A 19,166-nucleotide genomic window follows, 5' to 3' on the forward strand; every position below is an offset into this window, starting at 1 on the left:
TGCCAACACAGTTTCATGAGCTCAAGCACATTGACTGGAGAACCTTTACAAGACAGTACATGCAAAGATAACAAAAGATAACTAATGTACTGCAATTTATTTTCTGCATAACTTGCATCTTTCGTGATGTGCTTCAGTGCCTTAACTTTGCTGAAATCTTTAGTTTAGATAGAAACTTGTCATATAATAAATATATTAAGATATTTTTTATCGTGACATTTCCTCGTTTCAATGCCATCCATTCTGAAAAGAAAAGTGAGTGTGACCAATGTGCCAAGTCAGAATGTTAAGAATAACCCTGTTTACCTAATCTGAATCTTCTTTAAATTCAGCCTTTTACCTATGAACTTACCTGGGGCCTTTCTTCTTCGTTTTGGAGTAACCTCTGGTTGCTCTGAAATGGATGGCTGTACAGGAGCCAGTGCTTCTTTCACTTCTTCAAAGACGACTTGCAGTTCTTGCTCTTGCTCCATTGTGTCACTAAATAATTTCATTTCTAACGTAATAAGCTCCTCGCCTTCTTTCACTAAGACTTCGAATTCTTCTGCACTTGGAACCTCACTAGGCACTAAGGTTGTTGCAATAGCCTGTTCTAACAAGGAATCGTCTTCATGTACTTCAGTGAGCTTTGCACTTTCAACAGTGTCAAGGAAGCTGGCAACCCTCTCTGTAATTAAAAGCTCATCTTTGGGTCGAGAGATAACCTCTGGTGCCTCTTTAGTGGCTTCCTCTGTTGATCGAAGTTCCATAGATGAGGTTAATGCTTCTTGAAGCACTGGCAGCTCACTGGAGCCAATTGCAGACTCAAAAATCTCTGCTTCATCTACAGTTACTGCTTCCAGTTCAATGTCAGCATGCTCATAAATTTCTGCATCCCTTTCTTCAAAGTCAACACTTTCACCAGCTGAAAAGAACTCTTCTTCCTCAGGTATGATATCAGGTCTATGCTTTGGCCTTCTTTTAACTTTTGGCTGCTCAGACTTAGGCCGAATGATCTTTGGTTTGTCAGTAGAATCTATTTCTTCGGGCATCTTTTCTTGAGAAACTTCAGGTTCTTTGGGTGCTTCAGTGGCTTCCTCTTCTTTCTTCAAAGGTTCTGTTTGAACTTCTTCAACAGTTGGCTGGGGTAAGCTCTCTAATGTAACTTCAATATCAATTGTTTCTTCTCTGTGTGTTTCATAAACAAGTTCTACAGGTTCCTCGCTAAGTTTTTCTTCGGGAACTGGTTTTATGAATTTAAAGTCTACGCTTGTGGGTGATGTAGCATCATCTTCTGCATCTAACACCTTTATAGAAAGCTTGCGTTTTTGCTTTGGCTTCTTTTGGGGCTTAGGAATACTTTCATCCACTGTTCTCTCAAATTTCTCCACCTCTTCAACTTTTGAGGGAATTTTTGTAGTTTCTACAAGCTCTGCTTTAGGAGCCTCCTCAACCTCGACACACTCAGTAACTTCCTCAGGTTTCTCAACGTTTTCTACTGTCTGATCAAATTCTTTTACCTGTGCTTTTTCCCTTACTTTCTTTGAGTCAACAACATCCAAGACGTCTTCTGGATGTATTTCTTTAGGTGTCAATTCTACTTCACCAGCTTCAGGCTTCTCCTTCTTCTTAGTAACCTTCTTCTTCTTCTTTTCTTTAGGCTTTTCCTCGAACAACTCATCTGGTTTCTCCTCAGGGGCCTCTTCAGGCTTCTCTTCTGGTTTCTCAATGCTCTCAAGTTCAATAGGTTTTTTTATCACTTCTGTAACATCAGGCTGAGGTACTCCTTCTGATGTGACAGTTATATCAACTACTTCCTCAGGCTTGCGAAGCTCCTCAATTTTGATGCCAAACTCTGCAATTTCTTCTACTTTCTCTTCAGTTTCTTTGATTTCAGTCACATCCTCAATTTCCTTGGGGGCTTCTTTTGGTTTCAGTTCAACCTCTGTGACCTCTGGCTTTTCCTTCTTCTTAATCACCTTCTTTTTCTTCTTTTCTTTCGGCTTTTCTTCAATCTGCTCTTCTGGCTTCTCCTCAGGGACTTCTTCAGGTTTTTCTTCTGGTTTCTCAATGCTCTCGAGTTCAATAGGTTTTTCTATCACTTGTGTAACATCAGGCTGAGGTATTCCTTCCGATGTCACTGTTATATCAACTATTTCTTCAGGCTTGTCAAGCTTCTCAAGCTTGATGTCAAACTCTGTAATTTCTTCCACTTTCTCTTCAATTTCTTTGATTTCAGTCACTTCCTCCATTTCCTTGGGGGCTTCTTCTTTTGGTTTCAGTTCAACCTCTGTGACATCTGGCTTTTCCTTCTTCTTAGTCACCTTCTTTTTTTTCTTTTCTTTCGGCTTTTCTTCAATCTGCTCTTCGGGCTTCTCCTCAGGGACTTCTTGAAGCTTCTCTTCTGGTTTCTCAATGCTCTCGAGATAAATAGGTTTTTCTATCACTTGTGTAACATCAGGCTGAGGTATTCCTTCCGATGTGACTGTTATATCAACTACTTCCTCAGGCTTGTGAAGCTTCTCAATCTTGATGTCAAACTCAGTAATTTCTTCCACTTTCTCTTGAATTTCCTTGACTTCAATAACTTCCTCGATTTCCTCAGGGGCTTCTTCTTTTGGTTTCAGTTCAACCTCTGTGACCTCTGGCTTTTCCTTCTTCTTAATAACCTTCTTTTTCTTCTTTTCTTTAGGCTTTTCTTCAACGTGCTCTTCCGGCTTTTCTTCAGGGACTTCTTCAGGCATTTCTTCTGGTTTCTCAATGCTCTCGAGTTCAACTGGCTTTTCAATAACTTGTGTGACATCAAGTTGAGGTACTTCTTCCGCTGCAACCGGTATGCCGATTACTTCAGGCTTGCGCAGCTTCTCAATCTTGATGTCGAACTCAGTAACTTCTTCCACTTCCTCTTCAATTTCCTTGACTTCAATCACTTCTTGAGTATCTTCGGGAGCTTCTTTTGGTTTCAACTCAATCTCTGTGACCTCTGCCTTTTCCTTTTTCTTAATCACCTTCTTTTTCTTCTTTTCCTTAGGCTTTTCTTCAATCTCCTCTTCTAGTTTCTCCTCAGGAGCTTCTTCAGGCTTTTCTTCTGGTTTCTCAATGCCCTTGAGTTCAATAGGTTTTTCTATCACTTGTGTAACATCAGGCTGAGGTATTCCTTCCGATGTGACTGTTATATCAACTTCGTCAGGCTTGCGAAGCTCCCCAATCTTGATGTCAAACTGGGTAATTTCTTCCACTTTCTCTTCAATTTCTTTGATTTCAGCCACTTCCTCAATTTCTGTGGGGGCTTCTTCTTTTGGTTTAAGTTCAACCTCTGTGACCTCTGGCTTTTCCTTCTTCTTGATCACCTTCTTTTTCTTCTTTTCTGTAGGCTTTTCTTCGATCTCCTCTTCTGGCTTAACCTCGGGGGTTTCTTCAGGCTTCTCTGGTTTCTCAATGCTCTCGAATTCAATAGGTTTTTCTATCATTTGTGTAACATCAGGCTGAGGTATTCCTTCCGATGTGACTGTTATATCAACTTCTTCAGGCATGTGAAGCTTCTCAATCGTGATGTCAAACTCGGTAATTTCTTCCACTTTCTCTTCAATTTCTTTGATTTCAGTCACTTCCTCCATTTCCTTGGGGGCTTCTTCTCTTGGTTTCAGTTCAACCTCTGTGACATCTGGCTTTTCCTTCTTCTTAGTCACCTTCTTTTTCTTCTTTTCTTTCGGCTTTTCTTCAATCTGCTCTTCGGGCTTCTGCTCAGGCACTTCTTGGGGCTTTTCTTCTGGTTTCTCAATGCTCTCGAGTTCAATAGGTTTTTCTATCACTTGTGTAACATCAGGCTGAGGTATTCCTTCCGATGTGACTGTTATATCAACTACTTCCTCAGGCTTGTGAAGCTTCTCAATCTTGATGTCAAACTCAGTAATTTCTTCCACTTTCTCTTGAATTTCCTTGACTTCAATAACTTCCTCGATTTCCTCGGGGGCTTCTTCTTTTGGTTTCAGTTCAACCTCTGTGACCTCTGGCTTTTCCTTCTTCTTAATAACCTTCTTTTTCTTCTTTTCTTTAGGCTTTTCTTCAACCTGCTCTTCCGGCTTTTCTTCAGGGACTTCTTCAGGCATTTCTTCTGGTTTCTCAATGCTCTTGAGTTCAACTGGCTTTTCAATAACTTGTGTGAAATCAACTTTAGGTACTTCATCCGCTGCAACCGTTATATCCATTATTTCTTCAGGCTTGTGCAGCTTCTCAATCTTGATGTCAAACTCTGTAATTTCTTCCACTTTCTCCTCAATTTCTTTGATTTCAGTCACTTCCTCGATTTCCTTGGGGGCTTCTTCTTTTGGTTTAAGTTCAACCTCTGTGACCTCTGGCTTTTCTTTCTTCTTAATCACCTTCTTTCTCTTCTTTTCTTTCGGCTTTTCTTCAATCTGCTCTTCTGGCTTCTCCTCGGGGGCTTCTTCAGGCTTTTCTTCTGGTTTCTCAATGCCCTTGAGTTCAATAGGTTTTTCTATCACTTGTGTAACATCAGGCTGAGGTATTCCTTCCGATGTGACTGTTATATCAACTTCGTCAGGCTTGCGAAGCTCTTCAATCTTGATGTCAAACTCTTTAATTTCTTCCACTTTCTCTTCAATTTCTTTCATTTCAGTCACTTCCTCAATTTCCTTGGGGGCTTCTTCTTTTAGTTTAAGTTCAACCTCTGTGAGCTCTGGCTTTTCCTTCTTCTTAATCACCTTCTTTTTCTTCTTTTCTTTAGGCTTTTCTTCGATCTCCTCTTCTGGCTTCTCCTCGGGGGCTTCTTCAGGCTTCTCTTCTCGTTTCTCAATGCTCTCGACATCAACTGGTTTTTCAATCATTTGTGTGACATCAAGCTGAGGTACTTCTTCTGATGTAACCGTTATATCGATTACTTCTTCAGGCTTGCGCAGCTTCTCAATCTTGATGTCAAACTCAGTAATTTCTTCCACTTTCTCTTGAATTTCCTTGACTTCAATAACTTCCTCGATTTCCTCAGGGGCTTCTTCTTTTGGTTTTAGCTCAATTTCTGTGACCTCAGGCTTTTCCTTTTTCTTAATCACCTTCTTTTTCTTCTTTTCTTTAGGCTTCTCTTCGATCTCCTCTTCTGGCTTCTCCTCAGAGGCTTCTTCAGGCTTCTCTTCTCGTTTCTCAATACTTCCAAGTTCAATTGGCTCTTTTATCGCTTGCGTAACATCAAGCTGGGGTACTTCTTCTGATGTAACCGTTATATCGATTAGTTCTTCAGGCTTGTGCAGCTTCTCAATTTTGATGTCAAACTCAGTGACTTCTTCAACTTTCTCTTCAATTTCTTTGTCTTCAATCACTTCCTGAATTTCCTCGGGGGCTTCTTCTTTTGGTTTTAGCTCAATCTCTGTGACCTCAGGCTTTTCCTTTTTCTTAACCACCTTCTTTTTCTTCTTTTCCTTAGGCTTCTCTTCGACCTCCTCAGAGGCTTCTTCAGGCATCTCTTCTCGTTTCTCAATGCTCTCGACTTCAACTGGCTTTTCAATCACTTGTGTGACATCAAGCTGAGGTACTTCTTCTGACGTAACCTTTATATCGATTACTTCTTCAGGCTTGTGCAGCTTCTTAATCTTGATGTCAAACTCAGTAATTTCTTCCACTTTCTCTTCAATTTCTTTGATTTCGGTCACTTCCTCAATTTCCTTGGGGGCTTCTTCTTTTGGTTTAAGTTCAACCTCTGTGACCTCTGGTTTTTCCTTCTTCTTAATCACCTTCTTTTTCTTCTTTTCTTTAGGCTTTTCTTCGATCTCCTCTTCTGGCTTCTCCTCGGGGGCTTCTTCAGTCTTCTCTTCTCGTTTCTCAATGCTCTCGACTTCAATTGGCTTTTCAATCACTTGTGTGACATCAAGCTGAGGTACTTCTTCTGATGTAACCGTTATATCGATTACTTCTTCAGGCTTGCGCAGCTTCTCAATCTTGATGTCAAACTCAGTAATTTCTTCCACTTTCTCTTGAATTTCCTTGACTTCAATAACTTCCTCGATTTCCTCAGGGGCTTCTTCTTTTGGTTTTAGCTCAATTTCTGTGACCTCAGGCTTTTCCTTTTTCTTAATCACCTTCTTTTTCTTCTTTTCTTTAGGCTTCTCTTCGATCTCCTCTTCTGGCTTCTCCTCAGAGGCTTCTTCAGGCTTCTCTTCTCGTTGCTCAATACTTTCAAGTTCAATTGGCTCTTTTATCGCTTGGGTAACATCAAGCTGGGGTACTTCTTCTGATGTAACCGTTATATCGATTACTTCTTCAGGCTTGTGCAGCTTCTCAATTTTGATGTCAAACTCAGTGACTTCTTCCACTTTCTCTTCAATTTCTTTGACTTCAATCACTTCCTGAATTTCCTCAGGGGCTTCTTCTTTTGGTTTTAGCTCAATTTCTGTGACCTCAGGCTTTTCCTTTTTCTTAACCACCTTCTTTTTCTTCTTTTCCTTAGGCTTCTCTTCGATCTCCTCTTCTGGCTTCTCCTCAGAGGCTTCTTCAGGCTTCTCTTCTCGTTTCTCAATGCTCTCGACTTCAACTGGCTTTTCAATCACTTGTGTGACATCAAGCTGAGGTACTTCTTCTGACGTAACCTTTATATCGATTACTTCTTCAGGCTTGTGCAGCTTCTTAATCTTGATATCAAACTCAGTAATTTCTTCCACTTTCTCTTCAATTTCTTTGATTTCAGTCACTTCCTCAATTTCCTTGGCGGCTTCGTCTTTTGGTGTAAGTTCAACTTCTGTGACATCTGGCTTTTCCTTCTTCTTAATCACCTTCTTTTTCTTCTTTTCTTTAGGCTTTTCTTCGATCTCCTCCTCTCGCTTCTCCTCGGGGGCTTCTTCAGGCTTCTCTTCTCGTTTCTCAATGCTCTCAACTTCAACTGGCTTTTCAATCACTTGTGTGACATCAAGCTGAGGTACTTCTTCTGACGTAACCTTTATATCGATTACTTCTTCAGGCTTGTGCAGCTTCTTAATCTTGATATCAAACTCAGTAATTTCTTCCACTTTCTCTTCAATTTCTTTGATTTCAGTCACTTCCCCAATTTCCTTGGCGGCTTCGTCTTTTGGTTTAAGTTCAACCTCTGTGACATCTGGCTTTTCCTTCTTCTTAATCACCTTCTTTTTCTTCTTTTCTTTAGGCTTTTCTTCGATCTCCTCCTCTCGCTTCTCCTCGGGGGCTTCTTCAGGCTTCTCTTCTCGTTTCTCAATGCTCTCAACTTCAACTGGCTTTTCAATCACTTGTGTGACATCAAGCTGAGGTACTTCTTCTGATGTAACCGTTATATCGATTACTTCTTCAGGCTTGTGCAGCTTCTTAATCTTGATGTCAAACTCAGTGATTTCTTCAACTTTCTCTTCAATTTCTTTGACTTCAATCATTGCCTGAATTTCCTCAGTGGCTTCTTCTCTTGGTTTTAGCTCAATTTCTGTGACCTCAGGCTTTTCCTTTTTCTTAACCACCTTCTTTTTCTTCTTTTCTTTAGGCTTTTCTTCAATCTGCTCTTCTGGCTTCTCCTCAGGTGCTTCTTCAGTCTTCTCTTCTCGTTTCTCAATGCTCTCGACTTCAACTGGCTTTTCAATCACTTGTGTGACATCAAGCTGAGGTACTTCTTCTGATGTAACCGTTATATCGATTACTTCTTCAGGCTTGCGCAGCTTCTCAATCTTGATGTCAAACTCAGTAATTTCTTCCACTTTCTCTTGAATTTCCTTGACTTCAATAACTTCCTCGATTTCCTCAGGGGCTTCTTCTTTTGGTTTTAGCTCAATTTCTGTGACCTCAGGCTTTTCCTTTTTCTTAACCACCTTCTTTTTCTTCTTTTCTTTAGGCTTCTCTTCGATCTCCTCTTCTGGCTTCTCCTCAGAGGCTTCTTCAGGCTTCTTTTCTCGTTTCTCAATGCTCTCGACTTCAATTGGCTTTTCAATCACTTGTGTGACATCAAGCTGAGGTACTTCTTCTGATGTAACCGTTATATCGATCACTTCTTCAGGTTTGTGCAGCTTCTTAATCTTGATGTCAAACTCAGTGATTTCTTCAACTTTCTCTTCAATTTCTTTGACTTCAATCACTTCCTGAATTTCCTCAGGGGCTTCTTCTTTTGGTTTTAGCTCAATTTCTGTTACCTCAGGTTTTTCCTTTTTCTTAACCACCTTCTTTTTCTTCTTTTCTTTAGGCTTTTCTTCAATCTGCTCTTCTGGCTTCTCCTCAGGTGCTTCTTCAAGCTTCTCTTCTGGTTTCTCAATACTCTCAAGTTCAATTGGCTTTTTTATCGCTTGGCTAACATCAAGCTGAGGTACTTCTTCTGATGTAACAGTTATGTCGATTATTTCTTCAGGCTTGGGCAGCTTCTTAATCTGGATGTCAAACTCAGTAATTTCTTCCACTTTCTCGTCAAATTCTTTGACTTCAATCACTTCCTGAATTTCCTCAGGGGTTACTTCCTTTGGTTTCAATTCAATCTCTGTGACCTCTGGCTTCTTTTTCTTGAGTACCTTCTTTTTCTTCTTATCTTTCGGTTGCTTCTCATCTTGAACTGTTACTTCTTTCCTAGTGGCTTCCTCCTCTTCAGTTTCTTCAATTTTTGGGTGGAGTGTTATTTCAGTAAGCTTTTGTTCATCTGGCTTTTCTTTCTTTTTCTTGATTTTCTGTGTTGGTTGCACCTCTTCAACTTCTTCAATTATAGGCTCTTGACTGCTTTTTTCTTGTACTTCTGATGCATTTTCATACTCTTCAGTGACATCTTCTATCTTAAGTGAGGTGCCTTCAGGTGCAGTTCTGGTAAATGTATGCAGCACTTCTGTAACTTCCTGGGTGCCAGCTGTGTCATCAAATCGGACATATTTCTTTTTTGTCTTCTTTTTCACTTCAATTCCTGCTTCTGCATGATCTAATATTTCTTCCTCTACAACAATGCATGATGAAGTCTCTTCGTGTTGAGTGGATTCTTCAGTTATTTCTTGTATAGTTAGACCTTCACTAACTTGTTCCTTATCTTTTGGCACAGGTTCCTGGACATGTGCTTCATGCTTGATTTCATCTGAAATAAGAGGTATGTCCCTGGGGCTTATTTCTTCAGGTCTTTCTTTAATGAAAAATTCATCAGCCATTAGGCCAAAGTTAAACTCTTGCACTGTTATCGGTTCTAGAGAATCTAGAACAAAACTGGCTTTCATGTGCTTTGGTATTTCTTCATAAGCCAAATCACTCTCTTTCGTCAATGTAGACATCTCTAAAATTGAGATAGTTTCCTGGGTAGACACATTTTTCTCAGCAACAACTGGCTTTTCTGTTACTTTTGTATGCAACTCATCTTCCTTTGAAAAGGTAGCTGTTTCAACAATAGTAATGTGCTCTTCGGTGGGTATAGAAAGAGATGCAAGGGATTCATCTGGAAGCTTTTTCAAAAGCAACTCTGACTCTTTAGATAATTCAGGTGTTTCTTGAACCGTTAGTGAAATCACCGTTGGCAACGTGTAAGGAGCTTTCATTTCGCGTGGCAGTTCTTCAGATCTAAATATAGTTTCTTTTTCAAGAACTGAGGAGTCAGAAACCACCAGATGGTGCTCGGTTGGAATATCGAAAGGAGCTATTACCTCCTTGTTTGACTCCTTTACAGCAAACTCAGATTCCTTACTAAAGACTTGTTTTTCTTCGATGGTTATTGATTCTTCTAGTAACAGTGAGTACGGTGCATTCATCTCACCTGGAGCAGTGTGTGGTGCCAGTTCTTGCTCCTTATCAAACTGTTGCGAGTGAGATATGAAAACATGTCGATCTGTTGGTATAGTATATGGTGCACTGATTTCAGATGGACGTTGGTCTGTCTTCAACTCCGATTCTTTCAGAAGAAAATCTGTTGCTTCTACAGTTAGTGGTTCTTTGAGACCAATTGAGAAAGGTGCAGTTACCTCACCAGGAATTTTTTCAAGCTGTAGTGGCTCCTCTTTGTCTAGAGATGGGCGCTCCTCTACTACTGTGACATGATGCTCTGTAGGCAACATCATGAGTGCGCTAACTTCGGATGGTTGTCTCTCTGTGTCTAACTTGGACTCTTTTAACAGCGAGCTTGTCTCCTCAATGGTCAAAGATTCAGCAACAGGCAGTGAAAAAGGTGCAGTTACTTCTCCTGGTTTCTTATCAGCCTGGAAATCTTGCTCTTTGTACAGGGTTGGTTGGTCAGATATTACTACATGTTCCTCTGTGGGTATTGAGTATGGTGCAGAAATTTTCTTCGGAAAATCATTTGCTGCTAACTGAGAAACTTCTGCAACATGTCTAATTTCTTGTACTGTCAAAGACTCCTCAAGTGGTATAGTATATGGTGCAGTAACCTCACCGGGGAGTGTGCCAGGCAGGAAAACGCTTTCCTTGTCAAGTGTTGGAAGTTCAGAAACTATGATGTGCTGTTCTGTGGGGAGTGAGGTAACAGCATTAGTTTCTTTTGGAAGCTCTTTTGTTATGAGCACGGATTCTTTTGTGAAAGAGCTTGTTTCTTCTACTGTCACTGATTCCTGTGAAGGAACAGTGAATGGTGCACTGATTTCACTGGGAAGACCTGCAGGCTCAAATCCCTCTTCTTTTTGAAGAAATGGTTGCTCAGAGATGAAAACATGCTGCTCCGTGGCGATTGTAAATGGAGCAGTAAGCTCTGCAGGCAGTTTCTGCTCCTTAAGTTCTGACTCCTTCGTGAGAATGCTTGTCTGTTCAATTGTTATTGGCTCGTGTAGTGGTACTGAAAATGGTGCTGTGACTTCTCCTGGAAGTTTTCCAGGCTGGAAGTCCTCTTCTTTTTCAAACGTTGCAAACTGTGATACCAAGATGTGCTGTTCAGCAGGAACTGAGAAAGGAGCTGTAACTTCAGGAACTTGCTTCTCTTCCTTCAATTCCGACTCTTTTGTGAGAATGCTGGTTTGTTCAACTGTTATTGACTCTTGTAGTGGGACTGAAAAGGGGGCTGTGACTTCTCCTGGAAGTTTACCTGGCTGGAAGTCCTCCTCTTTTTCAAACGTTGCGAACTGTGATACCAAAATGTGCTGCTCAGCAGGAACTGAGAAAGGAGCTATAACTTCTGAAATTGGTTTTTCTTCCTTCAGTTCCGACTCTTTTGTGAGAATGCTGGCTTGTTCAACTTTTATTGATTCTTGTAGTGGAACTGAAAATGGGGCTGTGACTTCACCTGGAAGTTTTCCAGGCTGGAAGTCCTCTTCTTTTTCAAATGTTGCAAACTGTGATACCAAAATGTGCTGTTCAGCAGGAACTGAGAAAGGAGCTGTAACTTCTGCAACTTGTTTTTCTTCCTTCAGTTCTGACTCTTTTGTGAGAATGCTAATTTGTTCAACTGTTATCGACTCTTGTAGTGGAACTGAAAATGGCGCTGTGACTTCTCCTGGAAGTTTTCCAGGCTGGAATTCCTCCTCTTTCTCAAGAGCTGACAACTGTGAAACCAAAATGTGCTGCTCAGTAGGAACTGAGAAAGGAGCTGCAACTTCTGAAATTTGTTTTTCTTCCTTCAGTTCTGTTTCTTTCGCCAGGAGGTTTATCTCTTCTATGGTAACAGATTCTACAAGGGGTACTGAAAATGGTGCCGTTATTTCAGCTGGAATTTTTTGAGGCTGAAAGCCCTCTTCCTTTTCAAAAGATCGCTGTTGTAATACCATGATGTGTTGTTCAGTAGGGACTGAAAACGGTATGGCAATTTTTGCAGGAAATTTATCTTCTTCCAGTTGAGTCTCCTTTGTCAAAAGATTTGTTTCTACCACAGTTAAGGATTCCTCTAATGGTACTGAAAATGGCGCTGTAATCTCACTGGGGATTTGTCCTGTGTGAAATTCGTTTTCCCGCTCAAGAGGTGGATGCTCTGATACAACAACATGCTGCTCTGTCAAAACTGAGAAAGGAGCTGTAGCTTCTGCAGGTATTTTGTCCTGCTTTAGTTCTGACTCTTTGGTCAGAAACCTCGTCTCTTCCACTGTAAGGGACTCTTCTAATGGCACAGAGAAAGGGGCAGTGACTTCTTTAGGAATTTTCCCAGCCTGATATTCTCCCTCTTTCTCAAGATATGGATGCTCTGATACAACAACATGCTGCTCAGTCGGAACTGAGAAAGGAGCTGTAGTTTCTGCCGGCAATTTGTCCTCTTTTAAATCTGACTCCTTCGTCAGAAGGTTTGTCTCTTCAACTGTAAGAGACTCTTCAAATGGCACAGAGAAAGGTGCAGTCACTCCTTTAGGAAGCTTTCCAGGCTCAAATTCTTCTTCCTTCTCAAGGGATGGCTGGTCAGTTATCAAAATGTGCTCTCCTGTGGAAATTGAAAAAGGTGCTGTAACCTTTGCAGGTAGGTTTTCTTCCTTCATATCTGCTTCTTTTGCAAAAAGGCTTGTTTCCTCCACTGTGAGTGACTCTTCAAGTAGAACTGTATACGGTGCACTAATTTCGCTAGGGAGCTTGTTCGTATGAAATTCTTCTTCTTTCTCAAATGTAGCATCCTCTGACACTACAACATGTTGTTCTGTGGGAACTGAAAAAGGAGCTGTAAACTCTTCAGGAACTTTTTCTTCTTTTAACTCTGACTCTTTTGTAAGAATACTTGCCTGCAGAACTGTTATCGACTCTTCCAATGGAATTGAGAAAGGTGCAGTAACTTCACCAGGAAGTTTCCCAGGCTGAAACTCCTCTTCTTTTTCTAAAGTTGAGAACTGTGATACTACAACATGTTGCTCAGTAGGAACTGAAATTGGCGCTGTAACTGTTGAAGGAAGTTTTTCTTCCCTGAATTCTGATTCTTTTGTGAGGAAGCTAGTTTCTTCTACTGTTAGAGGTTCTGTAAGTGATACTGAAAATGGTGCTGTTACTGTCTTCGGAATTTTCTCAACTTGAAATTCTCTTTCTTTCTCAAGGTTCTGAGGTTGTAATACTTCTATGTGCTGCTCTGTAGAAACTGAGAAAGGCGCTGTAATTTCTGTTGGAAGTTTCTCTTGAGCGAGTTCAGTTTCCTTTGAAAGCAGACTTGTTTCCACTATCATTAGTGACTCTTCACATGGAACTGAAAATTGCGCCACGACTTCCCCAGGAACCTTTCCTGGCTGGAAACCCTCTTCTTTTTCAAGTGTTGGGTACTCTGATATCATGACGTGCTGCTCTGTCGGCAGAGAAAAGGGAAGCGTGACTTGAGCAGGAAGTTTCTCTTCTGGTAATTCAGATTCTTTTGCCAGAAGGCTTGTTTCCTGTACTGCTAAAGACTCTTCTAAACGTACTGAGAACGGCGCAGTAATTTCACTGGGAAGTTTTCCAGGTTGAAATTTGTCTTCTTTTTCGAGACATGGATGCTCTGAGATGACAACATGCTGCTCAGTCAGAACAGAAAATGGAGCCGTGACTCCTGCAGGAAGTTTATGTTCCATTAACTCTGACTCCTTTGCCAGTAGGCTAGTTTCTTCCACTGATAAGGGCTCATCAAATGGTATTGAGAAAGATGCGGATATTTCTTTAGGAAGTTTTCCAGGCTGAAATTCTTCTTCTTTCTCAAGCAGTGTAGAGCGAGACACTGCAATGTGTTCCACTGTTGAAACAGAGAAAGGAGCTGTAACTTCTGCAGGAAGTTTATGTTCTTTTAACTCAGACTCTTTTGCCAGAATGTTCGCCTCTTCCACTGTTAATGACTCTTCATATGGCAAAGAGTAGCGTACAGTAACTTCCTTAGGAAGTTCCCCAGCATGAAGTTCCTCTTCTTTTTCAAGAGTTGGATGGTCAGACACCATAACGTGCTCTGCTGTTGATACTGAAAAGGGAGCCACAATGCGTGCAGGAGCTCTTTCCTCCGTTAGTTCTGACTCTTTTGTGAAAAGACTTGTTTCTTCCACTGTTAAAGATACTTCGAATGGTATTGAGAAAGGTGCAGTAATTTCTTTAGGTTGTTTATCAGGCTGAAGTTCTACTTCTTTTTCAAGAGCTGGATGGTGACTTATCAGAATGTGCTGTTCTGTTGGAACTGAGAAAGGAGCTATAACCACTTCAGGCACTTTTTCCTCTTTCATTTCTGACTCTTTCGCCAGAATGTTTGTTTGCTGAACCATTATGGACTCTTGCAGAGGAACTGAATAAGGTGCAGTAACTTCGATAGGAAGTTTGCTAGGCTGAAAGTCCTCTTCTTTTTCAAGAGCTGGGAACTGTGATATTACAACATGCTGCTGAGCTGCAACTGAAAATGGAGCTGTAACTTCTGATGGAAATTTGTCCTCCTTCAATTCTGATTCCTTTGTTAGAAGGCTAGTTTCTTCTACTGCTATAGATTCTTGAACTGGTACTGAAAATGGTGCTGTAAGTTTCCTTGGAACTTTTTCAGTCTGAAGTTCTTCCTCCTTCTCAAGGTTTTCAAGCTGTAATACAACAATGTGCTCCTCAGTGGAAACAGAGAAAGGAGCTGTAACTTCTGCTGGGAGTTTTTCCTGGCTCAGTTCTGATTCCTTTGTTAAAAGACTTGTTTCTTCTATTGTGAGCGACTCTTCACATGGAACAGAGTATGGCGCAGTAACTTCAGCAGGAAGCTTTTCAGGCTGGAAATCTCCTTCCTTCTCAAAAGTGGGGCGATCAGATATCACAATGTGCCGGTCTGTCGGCAGCGAGAAGGGAGCTATAACTTCTGTAGGATGTTTTTCTTTCTTTAGCTCTGTCTCTTTTGTGAGAAGGCATGTTTGTTCTACTGCTATTGACTCCTGAAGTGGCACTGAAAATGGTGCAGAAATTTCGTGAGGAAATACTGTGGGCTGAAATTCTTCTTCTTTTTCAAAAATTGGGCGATCACACACTAAAACATGCTTTTCTGTAGAGACAGAGAAAGGAGCTGTAACTTTTGCTGGCAGCACATCCTGCTTCAGCTCAGACTCTTTTGCCAAAGTGCTTGTCTCTTGTATTATAACTGATTCTTCAAGTGGTACAGTAAATGGTGCAGTAACTTGGTTAGGAAGTTCCTCAAGCCGAAATTCTTCCTTCTCAAGAGTTGGCTGCTCTGATACCACAACATGCTGTTCTGTGGGAACTGAGAAAGGAGCAGTAACTTCTGAAGGTACTGTGTCTGGCCTCAGTTCGGATTCTTTTGTGAGGAGACTTGTTTCTTCTACTGTTAAAGACTCCTCAAGGGGCACTGAGAATGGTGCTGTGACCTCTCTAGGCAGCTTTTCTGGCTGAAATAGTTCCTCTTTATCAAGGCTTGGATGTTCAGTCACAGCAACATGCTGTTCTGTTAATATTGTAAAAGGTGCAGTGATCTCTGTGACTGGCTTTTCTGGTTTCAACTCTGACTCCTTCACCAGAAGGCTGATCTCCTCAATTGTTAATGGCGTCTCTACTGGCACTGAGTATGGTGCTGTGACTTCATCTGGAGCGCGGTCAACATGGAATGCAGTCTCTTTATCCAGAGCTTTGGATTCGTGAATAACAACATGCTGTTGTGTTGTAAGTGTGTATGGCGCTGTAGTCTCTGAAGGAAGTTCTTTTGCCTTGAGTTCAGATTCCTTGGAAAACAAACTGACATCTTCAATTGTCAAAGGCTCTTCGAGTAACATTGAACATGGTGCTGTTACCTCAGCAGGAAGCTTTTCTTGTTCTAATAGTTTTTCTTTATCAAAGGTTCCATATGCTGAGATAACAACATGCTGCTCAGTGGGAATTGTAAATGGTGCTGTGACTGTCGCTGGGAGTTCTTTTGCTTTCAGGTCTGACTCTTTAGTGAAAAGATTTGCTTGTTCAATTGTCAAGGATTCTTCAAGTGGAACTGAAAATGGAGCGTTAATCTCTTTTGGAAACTTCCCAGGCTCCAGAACTTCTTCCTTGTCAAGAGCTGGGTGTTCAGACACCTCAAGATGTTGTTCAGTTGAGATAGTGTAGGGAACAGTCACCTCGTTAGGCTGCTCTCGCAGCCCAAACAATCTTTCTTTCATGAGGGCAGGCTCAGCAAGGACTGACAAGCTTTCACTGGTGGTTATGATTGGCTCTGCAGTAGCATGCTTAGGTTCAAAGTATGCTTCAATGTGTTCTTCTTTCGCTAATATCACAGGTTCAGAAATGGATAAAGGCTCATCTGTTGTCACCTTCATTGTTGATGTAATGCCTTGTGGTACTTTTTCAACTGTTAAATCACCTTCTCTGCCCAGTGTTGGGGTTTCTGAGATTGTTATTGGTGTATCGGTTGGCATTGTGACTTCAGCTTTTAAATGTCTTGGAATTTTTTCTGGAGTGTACTCTCCCTCCATTACGAAACTTGACACGAGAGAAACGTTCACTGGCTGCTGGGCATCTATAGTGCATGGTGCTTTGGTGCCTGATGGCTTATGCGCAAGCTGGAGTTCAGTCTCTTTTATAAGCACTGGAACCTGTGTGACACATACATGTTGTTCAGTTGGAATACTAAATGGTGCAGTGGACGTAGGTGGCCTAGCTTCATCTGGGAGGTTGGTTTCTTTCATAAGAACAGGAACTTCTGAAACTAGGAGTGGCTGATCAGTTAAAAGTTCAGATTTTGCTTTTGTTGTCGGAAGGTCCCTATCCTGAGGTAGCACCTCCTCTGAAGTTAGTGCTTCCACTTCATATACAAGAAGAGGGCGGTTTGGTGCCACAGCTGATACACTGAGTTCCTGTGCTGGTGTTTGGTGCACTTCAATATGTTCTTCCTTGCTCATAGCTTCTACTTCAGTTACTTGGACAGACTCTTCAGTCAGTAATGTGAGTGAAGCATTGACTGCCTTTGGGGGTTTGAATTGGTCGGCATGAGCTTCTTTCAAAGCAGTCTCCACCGTTGATATGGCGAGGGCCTCAATGGTGGTGAATGTGCTGGTTGGTGTGACTCCTTTGTGGAGTGGCTCAGTTTTTAACTCTGATCCTGTTAACCCTGGTGTGGTTTCATGGACTTCAATTCCTAGAGATGTTGCCATGCCTATTTCAGCTTTAGCCTCAGCAACTGGAGTTGCCTTAAAGGCACTTGTTGTCATATGCACACCGCTTTCCTCTACAGTAATTGGTGCCAGTGGCAGAAACCTTAGCTCAGCAGTATGCATATCTGGCAATTCAATTGGCTTGGAATCTGAAGTAGAGGCTTCTGCAACTATATCTTTAACCAGGATACTCTGCTTTTGTTCCAACACTGGTTTTGCATGCTTCGTCAAATCTGGTGCTTCCTCCAGTTCGGCAGCCGTTTCTGAAATTATGCATGAAATAAATTTTAAGAAAGGATACGTACAGGATCTATATCTGCAGGACTCATTGTTTAACTAACCACATGCAAATGTCATACCTACCCATTTAACAATAAAATGCAGGGCACCCTACACACTTTTGGTAATGATGAAAGGGAGGTGTTTTAAATGCTACTGGCTTGTTATCATACCATTTATCATTTTCATGTGATATATGAATAAGTCATGTATAAAGAATACACTGATACTTACCTTATTAGAATATACATTTAGAATGATAAAGATTACCAGTGGAATTTTGAGTGATGCATGATGCGTGCTGAAATGCAAACGTGCTCGTAGTTTTTTCTTTCTCGGCTCATTCCAGTTTGGAGCTGTTCAATTTCCTTCAAGTTAAAGGTGAAGTTGCCTTCAAGTTAAAGTGAAATTTCAATTTAAATTTTAGTAGCGTGTGGCACATGTGTGGTAGTTCACTTGGCGACAGTTAATTCGTGCTCCTTTCAAGCTGCACTCTCACAAGTTAAAGTTTGAATATTTAAGCATTCTTTGCATTCTTTCTTCAGTCAACTCTATTACTCTTCCAGTTAAATTGTATTCTTGTGGCAAGAATGAAGGCTGTTTATCACTTTCATTGCTTGTAGCTTTTAGAAGCAATAAATTACATGTGCATGTAATTTATTGCTTCTCTAACATTTCAGCATCATCCTGCCAAGTAAACTCCAAGTGACATTTTCGGTGTTTGAATAAATTAATTAGATAAGGTAACATTTGTTAAACACTACACTGTTATCAAGTAAGTTGACTTTTAGAAGGACAACACTATTGAACTATATTTTCCTGTTCAACCAGATCACTATGTGAGTTTTTCTCAATTAATTAACTGACAACAAGAATTATTGGTAGTGTAAGTTAAAAAAGGAATGAAAGAGTATTCGGAATGAGATGAATTAAAGGATGCCGGCTTTTGATTAAAGGCACCAGGTCTTTTGAAGTGGTGAGTGCTTGTAGCTGGGACTGGCACTAAACTGTGTTTTCCCATTTCACTTGCTTACTCCCTCACATTTTACATGGTGTTTATGTGGAACCATGAGGTAGAGAGAGAAATCAAGGAGGAGACTCGCCTCAGATGAAATGGGAGCAGAAAAACAAAATGAGTCTCAGGTTGGTATTGTTTTTGCAAATTTGTACACGTTCCCTTGCATGCTTAAAATTATTGCATCATAATAAAAGTTTGCACATAAGCTCCTAAACGTTCATGGAATGTAATTATGTATCTCTGTTTGCAATATCTATGAAACTACATATTCCTCTGAAAAGAAGAAAAATTTCTCATCAACAAGGTTTGAAATACAAACACTCACAATCATCACCTTTTTGAAAAATGTGACTTTATAAATACATTTTCGCTGCTTTGTTGCACTCTACATTAGTAAGACAAGATAAGCTACTGCATGATAATCATTCTGTAAAATGAGCAGACAAATAATGTGTGCCCACAACACACACAACGAAATTGACTGTTCTATGCCAGAGAAAGCTCAAGGTAGAAATACCTTTAAAACGAATGACATTTTGAGAAAAACAAACAGGACTTGATCTAGCATTACCTTACAATTATATCATTATAATTTGAATTTTCTTAATAGGAATAATGAGTCGGAGAATAATCGGTCCTACCCTCTATGAAAATGGAAAAATGCTGGAACAATTCATGGCATTAGGGCTTAATCAAGTATCAGATGAAATGCACTCATATGTAGATAGTACTTGTGGTTGCTAGCCCTGACAACTGCTTGCTCTGACATTTTGCAGTGCTTTCTTCGGAATGTAGACATTTTGGCCCTGAGTGCAATTTCACAACTGTAGCATGGTTTTGAGATAGTTATGTATTCATTGTAAATGTTGTCTTAATTAGCTTGCAAAGCATAGGATTACAATATTAGAATCGAAAACTGCTCCTTCAGGAGTTTCCGACATTTCGGGACTGGCTGGGTC

At 40.7% G+C, this 19,166-nt stretch overlaps 1 protein-coding gene across 1 annotated transcript in view; it reads right to left on the bottom strand.

Moving 5' to 3' along the window:
- sls (sallimus) overlaps positions 1-19,166 on the bottom strand; it is a 285,614-nt gene that overhangs the window by 70,858 nt on the left and 195,590 nt on the right. Inside the window, exon 128 of the mRNA XM_072287454.1 lies at positions 353-17,173. Within this exon, the coding sequence (XP_072143555.1) occupies positions 353-17,173 (16,821 nt within the window). The remainder of the gene's footprint in view (positions 1-352; positions 17,174-19,166) is intronic.

This window comes from Dermacentor andersoni, chromosome 1, assembly GCF_023375885.2.
Source record: "Dermacentor andersoni chromosome 1, qqDerAnde1_hic_scaffold, whole genome shotgun sequence".
Classification (NCBI taxonomy): Eukaryota; Metazoa; Arthropoda; class Arachnida; order Ixodida; family Ixodidae; genus Dermacentor; species Dermacentor andersoni.